This window comes from Rutidosis leptorrhynchoides, chromosome 5, assembly GCF_046630445.1.
Source record: "Rutidosis leptorrhynchoides isolate AG116_Rl617_1_P2 chromosome 5, CSIRO_AGI_Rlap_v1, whole genome shotgun sequence".
Lineage (NCBI taxonomy): Eukaryota > Viridiplantae > Streptophyta > Magnoliopsida > Asterales > Asteraceae > Rutidosis > Rutidosis leptorrhynchoides.
In genome coordinates, this window is record NC_092337.1 from 446,134,812 (window position 1) to 446,144,976 (window position 10,165).

Here is a 10,165-nt window from a genome sequence, read left to right on the forward strand (position 1 = left end):
AAACTGATCTTTCTTTAATCTTGATTCTCCTCCTCTTTATTTATCATTGTTGTACACATAGCCTCAACATCTCATCAGCACTTATGTATCATCAGCACTTATGTATCCCGAAGACAAATCATCAACTAACATGAACATAATCATGACAAAACTGCATTTGAAAATATGCATGAAAAACCGCGTTCACCACCGCTTAACCACTTGCGTATAAATGTTGAACATATTTGTTGAATCTTTATCTTCATAAATGTTGATTATGTTGAGCTAACATCCGGTCTTCTTATTGAGGAATAACCACTTCAAAATCTGAGTTCAAAAGAGATGAAGACCTGATTTGAGTCTGGAGTCCTAGAGTCTGAAGTATTTTGAGTCTGACCTCGTGTAAGTCTGATTTCTACTAAGTATAAGTTCACGCGAAACTGAAGTTTGAATCTGATCTTTATAATCTGTGCTTGAGTCTGATCTTGAGTCTGCATTTGAGTCAAACTGTTAAGTCCGAAATCCAGACTCATATTTCAATCAGAGTCTTGAGTCTGAGTTTCCAGACTCGGAATTACAGCAGAACTAAAAATACATATCTTTTAATATAATTATCAGATCAAGCTAAAAATTTTACACGAGATAGATCTATATGCCGTTAACCTCATATCCAAAAATCATGACGATCCAACGGCCAACGAATCTAAAACAATCGTTTTACATAGACTGCGCATAGCATGACGAATCTGAAAACGATTTTTCTTTTGTATCTTCAATAAGACATCTTTTGCTCGAAAATGACCGGATCATCAACAAGATATGTTGATCCTGCTCTGATACCAATTCGTAGACCCCATAACATCGATCAAGCAAAAGAATTAAACATTAGCTTAGTGCGGAAACGAAGAACAAAAGAAGTTTCTCAAAGTTTAACATTTTATTGAATAAATGAAGAACATAAACAATGAAAAACAGAGGATAGACGATCTCAAAGTTATGAGATCGGTTCTTGCTGCAGGCAAAGACAACTAACCTCACCCCAAGACCTCTTTATTTATAGAGTCTTGGGGATAAGAATTAGGAAACTAAATCCCCTAGATAAATGCAAATCCCACTAATTAAGGATTTATACAAACTACCGATTTTATCCAATCAATTCTAATAAATAGAAAATATTTTCCTAACAATAGGAAATATTTTCCTAACATAAAGTTTCTGGTAGTTAAAAATAGGTGGTCTGGGATATGAAAGATTTCGACTTTGAACCTCTCTGAGTTGTTAAGTTAACTAATATCATACAAGTAGTATCTTTAATCATTTTAGTTACCATATTTGTTAGATTTGATTGCATTGTAAAGAAAGATGTTAAAAGTATGCTTGAGAGACAAAACGTTAGTATAACAAGCATTTGTTAATTCTTGGGGTGTTTGGGTTGTAGCCCCATCGGCCCCATTGTATCGTTCGATCATGGATATTAAACTTGCGAGCCATAGCATAAACACGTGCTTAGATGCATTGTGAAAACCAAACCATACTGTAACGAGGAACTATATGGCCCTCTTGTTGAATTGTAGGCCACACATTCTTTATAGTAAACAAACTGATATTAGCTGATTGATTAAGCTATAAAATTTTGAAAAGTCTTGGTAACATTTAGAAACAAAATTTGTATTGTGCAGAAAGAATAGGACAGTTAATTAAGCACTCTTGTGGCCACTGCCATCCATTAGAAGTTTAGAACCCATAAGATTAGCCACCATTGATGTTTAGTTGAGTCTTGAAAATATCCGATTTCAAACAAAGCTGATGGGTTAATTTTTTATAGACCCCTAAGACCATTTCCAACCCTTACGGTGATATCACAGGCAGTTTGGCCAAAAAGTGCAAGAAAAGTGCAAACGGACTGTGATTAGGCATTGACATTTTTTAACCGGTGTGTCAGTTTTTTGTGTCAAATATTGAGTAGGGTGATGTGGTAAAATCTGATTGAAAATGGGGTGGAAAAAATAAATTAATTAATAAATACAAAATATGTCTTGAATGTGATTGGTTGAATCCAAACTCACGCATCCTCTTCACTCCGTCAACATAGCAACTGATGCTGATTTTCGTCACCAACTAACGCCGCAATATTTTCGTTACTTGTCGTTAGTTTGCTTCCACATCATCTGACGGAGCAAAAGAAACGCTCGGTTGAGTTTGGTCTAAGACCATTTATAACCGTGACCCCAAGTGAAGGTGACGTGGAGTCAGGTGTTACACTTTTTGAAGAAAAAGTGGTTTTGTGACAGTGACGTGACAAAGTAATAAAGTGAAGTTAAATAATGGTGAATATTAAATTTGAGTAAATGAAAAGGGTTTTAGGTGATGTGTTAAAATATGATTGGAAGTTGAGTGGATACAAATAAATTAAAAAGGGAAGAAATTATGTGAATGGCTAAAAAAAAATATGTAATGCTCAAATTTTTTGCGTTGCTAACGCCTGGTTAGTTGCGTTTCATGGCATCACTCAACATCCAACTCAACATTTTCGCGTGATGACCTGTGCGTTGGAAATGGTCTCTAAGGGTTATGAAAAAAAAAATCAGATAATAGAGTTTATAAAAAGTTTACATGTGTACAGATATTTAAATGGTTTAAGAAATTAGAATTTTGTATTGTCTTTACCACTCTAATTCAAAGTTATGTGTTTGAAAGAAAGAAATAGAAAGGGAAAGAAATTAAATTATATTACTGTAATGACTTTTTACTTGAATTTGGTATATAAACAAAAACATATGAATTTGATTGGTATATAAAATCATTTTGAAATATAAGTATTCGAATTCGAATTAAAATGATACGGAGTACTTTATACTATTTGGACTGGCTTCAAATATATAATCTTTTGTTAATCGAAAAATAAAATAGGGCTTATTCTGACTTTTTAATAATCATAATCATTAGGGTTAAAATGCAAAACTATCCAACCTCTTAAATCACACGTCCCTCAAACTTCTTCTGCACATTTATTTTCATATTTTTCAAATACAAATAAAATTATTTAGCAAAAATGGTTAACCCGAAAGTAAAATCCGGGTCGAGTACAACATCACCAACAGTACCCGAGCTCATATCTGAGCTCCGATCATCCTTCTTTGCTTCCGATTTTCAAATTTTAGCAACCAAATTTACAGAGCATGAAGAGATCATGGACAAAAGGTACAATGAGCTTAAAAACAAGTCTGAAGAAGAAAAAAACTTGTTGCTTTCTGAAAAATTGAAGTTGAAGAAAGATTTGAAGAAGAAAGAAACTGAAACTGAAGCATTGAAAAAGGAAAATGATGAGTGTGAGAAAAAAGTTAGGGTTTGTAAAAAGTTGTATATGGATTTAATAAAAAGGGTTATTGTGCTTGAGGAAAAAGCTGAAGAATTTGAAGGTAATCAGCCACAAATGACTGCTCATGCTGGTATACATCTTTATCTGTATCTTTATGTATAATGTATAATATATAATGTTTGCATATGTATATGTATATGTATATGTATATGTATATGTATATGAATGTTATGTGTATGCGGATGTAAATGTATCTTTTACTTTAATGTGTTGAGTTTATTATTTCGGTTGTATTGATAAACTAAGAGTAATGTAAAGCAGTGTGTAAACCTTTTAGGAATATAGGAATATACCTAAATGACTACATATTAAATTCATGTGGAAATAAGTGAGACCTTTAAATTTGCAGTGTTATTTGTAACATAATTTCTCATAGCATTAATATTAATATTTATTTATTTTATATTTTTAGAAAGGCAAAATAATTATATTGATAAAAACAGGAGAATTACAGTAGAAGGAGCATGCATAGAGTTCATGACATGCTAAAACTAGAGCTACTACACTGTACAATGCAGACTATAACACGCCACGAAGGGGTAGCGAAGAGGAGAGATTTTGCAGGTTAACCATGATCATCGAATCCAAGAGGGTAAATTAGCCATTGGTTCCGGTCAAAGTCGAACTTCTTGCAGCGTTACAAGACCCAAAGAAAGCTCATTATCTGAATTTCGTTGGCTATTATTGGACCGTTCCAATCTTTGTTGTCTAAAATCTTCGAGTTTCGTCTTTTCCAAATCGTATAACCGCTTGCCATATTTTGGAGACTTTTTGGTTCGAGTTGGGTTCCATTCCATTAAACATGTTCTCTATTCCCGAATACATAGTAACACCCAATTTGCACCACTTTAAAATTCTCGACCAAAGATCCCGGACTTTTGGACAATTAAGTACCATATGCTCGATCGTCTCTGTTTCGTTGTTGCATAGCAGGCATAGGGCTGAATTGAGGTCGATACCTCGTTTGTCTAATTCCGCCCGCACCGGAAGCCTACCTAATTTTACTCTCCACACGTAAATTTCTATTTTCTGAGGAATCCATCTGTTGCGCATTGTTGGCAGGTTCGAACCATGTTGTTGCAGAAGTAAATCATTCAATAAGTCCGAGCATGCTTTTGTCGAGTAAAAGTTGCTGCTGTGTAAGGACCACGACCAGCAATCTGTTACGTTGTTTGCGAATCGAAAATTGTGTAAAGCATCAGTGAGTTGAGACAGTTAATCTATCGTTCTTCCCGACGGTTCTCTAATCCATTGCCAATTCAAAGACAGAGTTGAGACTTCAATACTTATCCGATCCGAAACTAGCGCATCCTGGCATGATTCTAGCCTGTAGAACCTACTAAACCTTTCACACAATAACTCGTTACCAATCCAAGTATCCTTCCAGAAATAAGTGTCATCCCCGTTACTAACCGTTTTGACTAACGGAGAAGCAAAGTCGATGTTCCATTTATTTAGCGTTTTGTTGATGTCGATTATATTGCCCCACATTGTTTTCCTTCCTGTACGAATATGAAAAGAATTTGGACCCAACCCACCATCCCGCCCATAGATGCTTTGAATTATCTTGACCCATAAGGCCATAAGGAATTGTTTTCCACCCGAAAGCGCCACCACCATTTTCCTAATAAAGCTAGCTTTTTGGCTTTAAGGGAACCCACATTTAACCCGCTCTTTTCGTATGATGTGAGGATGGTATCCCATTTTACCCATGATAATTTATTATTATCACCCACCCTCTCAAAAAAAATTACGACGCATACCTTCCAACAAGTTGATGACCCAGATGGAGCACGGAATAGGGAGAAGGCGTACAACGGAAGACTAATAAGTACCGACTTAATGAGAGTGAGACGACCACCAAATGACATCGATTTTGATTTCCAATCCGACAATCTAGCCCGACATTTTTCTATGTATGGTTCCCATTCCTTGATTTTGTTCATTCGTTGCCCGATTGGTAAATCGAGATAGGAGATGGGAAGGTTACCAGCGTTACACCCTACTACCGAAGCAAGTTCACTGATAGAATCTGAGGTAACTCCTATTCCGAATAATGAACTTTTTGAGTAGTTGACTTTTAGCCCCGAGACCTTTTCAAAAGATTAAATGATTTTCATAAGGTTGAGAAGATTTCGCCTACTCCATTCTCCGAATAAAATTGTATCATCTGCGTATTGGAGATGAGAAATCACCGTCTCATCCCTACCTATTCCGACTCCTCTAAACAGACCTTTGGCGATTGCGCTTTCTATTAATAGACTGAGTCCTTCGGTGGCTAGAATAAAAATGTAGGGCGATAATGAGTCACCTTTTTGTACACCCCTCTTTAGCATGAATTCGTTGGTCAGAGATCCATTGACTAAAATAGACACCGAAGCCGAGTTTAAACACGAAGAAATCCAATCGACCCATCTATCTCCGAAACCCCCCCCCCCCCCCCCCCCCCCCCCAAAAAAATAAATTTAATAAAAAAATGAGCGTTATCATCTCCTTCCGCTGCCCACTTTAATTTCACTTTTTGCTTCAGCATTTGAGCTTTCGTTCGTTCCTTTTTCATCCAATTTTTTCGAGCGTCAATCCACAAAACTCGTTCTGCACTGTTCAGCAGCCTCTCTTCTGCCTTTTTTCCCCAGTCACTCGATTCATTACGTGTTTGATAATATCTTCGTCTAAAGTCCCGTACCTTTGCTTGCTCCATTTTCGTAGTGCTTCTTTAACATTCTTTAGTTTATCTCGTAATACGCTATCTTTATTAGTACTAGTAACCGGGCTATTCCAAGCGTCAACCACCAACTTCTCGACATCTTTTTCTTCAATTTAGGACCGAAATCCTCATTCTTATCACTAAGAATGATAGGACAATGGTCCGAGGAGTTTCGGTCCAAAGCAATGATATATCATCCCACATATGAAGAAAATTATCCAAAACCAAAAATCGATCCAACTTGCTTAGTTTCGACCAATCATCACTAACTCTAATGAACCTTTTCCCGATTAGAGGTACTTCAGAAAGATCCTTTTTGTCAATGAAATCATTGAAACGAGCAGCCCTTACACTGTTGAACACACAATTCTGCCTTTCCGTGCTATCCCGGACCTCGTTAAAGTCACCACAGATCACCCAGGCCGCATCTTGATACCTCATTAGATTCTCCAAACTTTCCCACAATTTCGGTTTTTGCACGAACTCATAGTCTGGACCCCCCCCCCCCCCCCCCCCCCCCCCCCCCCACCACCCAAAAAAATGAATTTAATAAAATTATCTGTGATTTCGTCACACTTTGATTCTTGAATAACAACTATACCAGGTTGCTCAGCAATTCGTAACTTTCTAAAGGGACCATACTTACCATCCGAAGTTTTATCACCACCGAAACCCCTTATGTTCCATGAAAGAATCTTCATTGATTAAAACTAGACTTGCGAAATGGATGGGGGGATTATTGGGATGTTGATTCCCAATGTACCACTAGTTTCCCCCCAAATTCCTTCAAAACGACACTATCCTCCGATTTTGATACAACTGTTTTGGTGACTTTACCGGAAACATAGGATTTCGATTTCGATTTGGGTCGTACCTTATTAACCTTATTAACTCTAACTTTCTGATTTGCTTCCATAGGGACTCGAGCTTTTTGTTAGGCGTGGAGAAATCTTGAAGACGATTTCCAGTTCAAGATGCTATTCCACACCTGATCTTTACGTCCTTTTCGCCAGGACCTTTGGATGGATTGTATTGTTTACATTTACCTTTATCCTTATGTTGCAAATCACGAAAAGGCTTTTTGGGAAGTTGATTAACCTTACGATTAGACGGTTCAGGAGGGTTAACAGGTTTAATTGTTTTTGGGGGTGAAGATGTAGGTAACAAAGTTGTTTGATTTTTGGTAGGGAGGGGGTTGTCTTTTAGTGCCAAGTTTATATTGTATTTAGAAAATTAAGGGTACCATCTGATATAAGTCAAATAGATCAAGAAGGTGAACTTTTAATTTAATTGCAATGTGTCTGTTTGTGTGTTCTGTTAAATAATCATACCACATGATGGTTTTATTTGTCGATTATGGGTAATTGCAACTCCGAAAATTATCTACTTCTCTAGTGTTTTTTCGTAGGTGCATCTCTGAATTAGTATATTTTGTTAAATATCACTAGCCCTAATTTTATGATTTACGTATATATTTGTTACTCTGTAATTGTTTACTGTAAACAATCTATGCTCCGAACTCACATGAAAGATTTCTGTGTTACAGAAATGAGTAGACCTGATTTGTCTAACAAAAAGGGACATTCAACAAAAAGAACAGAAACGAAACTTCAAGAGATCATCGAAATAGTAGATAATGATGATGATGATGATGTTGTTGATGATGATGATCAGTATATTGGGACATTGAAAAGAAAACGGGTTGCTGAAGAAATTAAAAAAAGATATAACAGTGATCTGGAGTCTTCCTCTTCAGTGAAAACAAAGCGGGCTTCAAAGGATAGTAATAGTGATTACGTTGACTATAATCAGACGGTAACTCAAAAAAGGAAGAATCTTGAGGAATCGCCTAGTCAACAGATAACTTCTACGGATACGAAGAAAGTTGAAAAGTCAACTGCTGCTAAAATGAAGATACGAAAAGAAAAATGGGAATCTGAGGATGACATGATGAAAGATTTTGAGAAAGATGATCAACTTTGTTTAGATGCTGTATGTGCTATGCGCAGACAAAAAGTTATTGTTCATGGTTCTGATATAGCAAGGTACAATCAGTTTGTATTCTGGTTATTGCTATTTACTGTAATTCGTATTTCATTAATTAGCGAATGTCTTTCAAGTATTTAATATGAGTATATCTATAGATACGCTAAGCTGACGAGGTTGCTTATGGACGGGGATTTACTAAACAAGCCGCAGAAAAAAGCTTCAGAGTTGGATCTTTGTGATCTTGATGACTGTCGAGTACTTGCTAGGATATATAAATCACAAATCTTTGGCATCTACGAGAGGAAAATTGACCCGTTCTTCCCAACATGAATTTAAGCAAAAAATAAAATAAAAAATGGGGATGATCAGAATCTGAATAGTGATATATGTAAAGTTTTATGTGAAGTCTGAAGTGTTTGAAGGTTTCTGCAGTACCTTGTGAATTTGCAAACTCCAAGCTGATTATTTTTTTTGTTATTGCAGAAAATTTAGAACTTTTGAACCTGAATTGTTGTGTATAACTAACTATAATTTAACTTATGTTTGCTCTGGTCGAAGTAGTTTGATCTAGAAAATTGTTGAATGTCTGCTAAAGAGTAATCTCCCTTGAGTAGTGAAGAAAAGTGATTGGGAGGATTAGGAACCAAACCTTGATTAGTTTCAGGATTTTGTGAACTTTTCTTAAGGTAGTTAAAGATAGGTGTAATTGTGGTATACTTTTACCTTGAAGTTTATGTTTATATAGTTGTGATGAATTTGCCTTAATAGTAGTTGGTATGTATAGTTTTTGTCGCCCCCAAAAAAAACATAATTTTAAATTAAGGAGGTAAGGGGTTCGATCCCCATGAGCTGCAAAATATGTCCCTTGAGGTTGTCCGCTCATTTCATGGGCCTCGGGAGGTTAAAGACATCTTGTGTTTGAGTTTCATCTGAGAGGTTTTATTACACGCGATGCCCGTATGGATTCGCCATGGGTATTTGCTCCCGAGGGATGGTAAGATTGTAATGTTCGTCCAACAAAATAGTCGTGTGAATGGGTTCCGACATCGCGTTCGGCGCGTGAGTACATAACTTTAAAGAAAAACGATCCAAAAATTAATTGAGTACAAGTTACGGAGACCCTACATAGTTAGTTTGAATAGATATAGCGATCTAATTGTCAGATAAACATCTATTGAGTTAGATCCTAACAACATTAAATTAAATATAATAATACAACAATCAAACATTGAACCATTAAATCATCGAAGTCCCAAATATTCGTGTACAACAATACAAGCGCACGTGAACCCAAAAGATGACACCTTGCAAAATTACCGACTACTAGAATTATATTAAATACAATGTCGTTACCCGTTTGAAAAGCTCAAGACGAAAGATAATGGCAGAGAATACATCTGACGTAACTGGCGAGACACACCGCTGGTTGAAAAGCTCAAACCTCAAACTCTAACTAAAACAAGCGACTACCACCATCCAAACACTCAATACCACGAAACAGAAACCAGAATATCAGAGATTCACTAGTATTCGTCGTTGCAAAATGATGACAGTTGAGAAGAACAAAGAGACGCGAAACCACCGGACAAAAGGTGATGACGAAGGAGTAAACACGAACGCGACATTTCTTTTGTTTTAGACTTTTTGTTGATAACTAATTTTGCGTTTGTTCAATCTTGTTAGGATCAAGTTTAATGTGTAGTTCGAATAAATCGTTCGAACTAGTTAATCAAACGTTAAAGTTGTATCAAGTTAGATCTCAACTACTACTCGATCTTTCGATTTTAATTTATTTTTTTGGTCGAAAATAGAAAATAAATAAATTTCTCTTTTAAAAAGTGCATATAAAGTGACCAAGTCCCTGCAAATTTGTTTCCTTTTTTGGGTTGGTTTGTAGTAATATTATTGGTTGAAGCTGGTCAAGTGGATGTGTGGTGGGCTCATCTGGTGTTATGGGTTTTTCTATAAAATAATGGGTCGAAGACTACGTGCGCGGTTCAGATGCCACATAAAATAGTTGGTTATAGCCTAACCAACGCAATACTAAAATGTTATCTACCCAGTTACAATTTCCATTCAATCATGCACCTTTATTATTTTAATCAATCTTT

General features: G+C 36.2%; 1 protein-coding gene across 2 annotated transcripts; it reads left to right on the top strand.

The window, feature by feature from the left end:
• The first annotated feature begins 3,022 nt into the window (after positions 1-3,022).
• Positions 3,023-8,655, top strand: LOC139850430 (uncharacterized). Of its 2 annotated transcripts, none has more exons than XM_071840000.1 (3): positions 3,023-3,428; positions 7,612-8,110; positions 8,210-8,655. In XM_071840000.1, the coding sequence occupies exons 1-3, from the start codon at positions 3,032-3,034 to the stop codon at positions 8,382-8,384; spliced, it is 1,071 nt and encodes a 356-aa protein (XP_071696101.1). In that variant the 5' UTR covers positions 3,023-3,031; the 3' UTR covers positions 8,385-8,655. The 2 variants fall into 2 exon arrangements, with proteins under 2 accessions (XP_071696101.1, XP_071696102.1); XM_071840001.1 differs by having other exon boundaries at positions 3,023-3,398.
• The last annotated feature ends 1,510 nt before the right edge of the window (positions 8,656-10,165 follow it).

What these genes read in the sequence shown, in the direction of transcription:
- LOC139850430 (XM_071840000.1), top strand. Translation starts at nt 3,032, where the DNA reads ATGGTTAACCCGAAAGTAAAATCCGGGTCGAGTACAACATCACCAACA. An exon ending in ACAAATGACTGCTCATGCTG is followed by an intron (nt 3,429 to 7,611) that starts GTATACATCTTT and finishes TCTGTGTTACAG; the next exon opens with AAATGAGTAGACCTGATTTG. An exon ending in CATGGTTCTGATATAGCAAG is followed by an intron (nt 8,111 to 8,209) that starts GTACAATCAGTT and finishes GTATATCTATAG; the next exon opens with ATACGCTAAGCTGACGAGGT.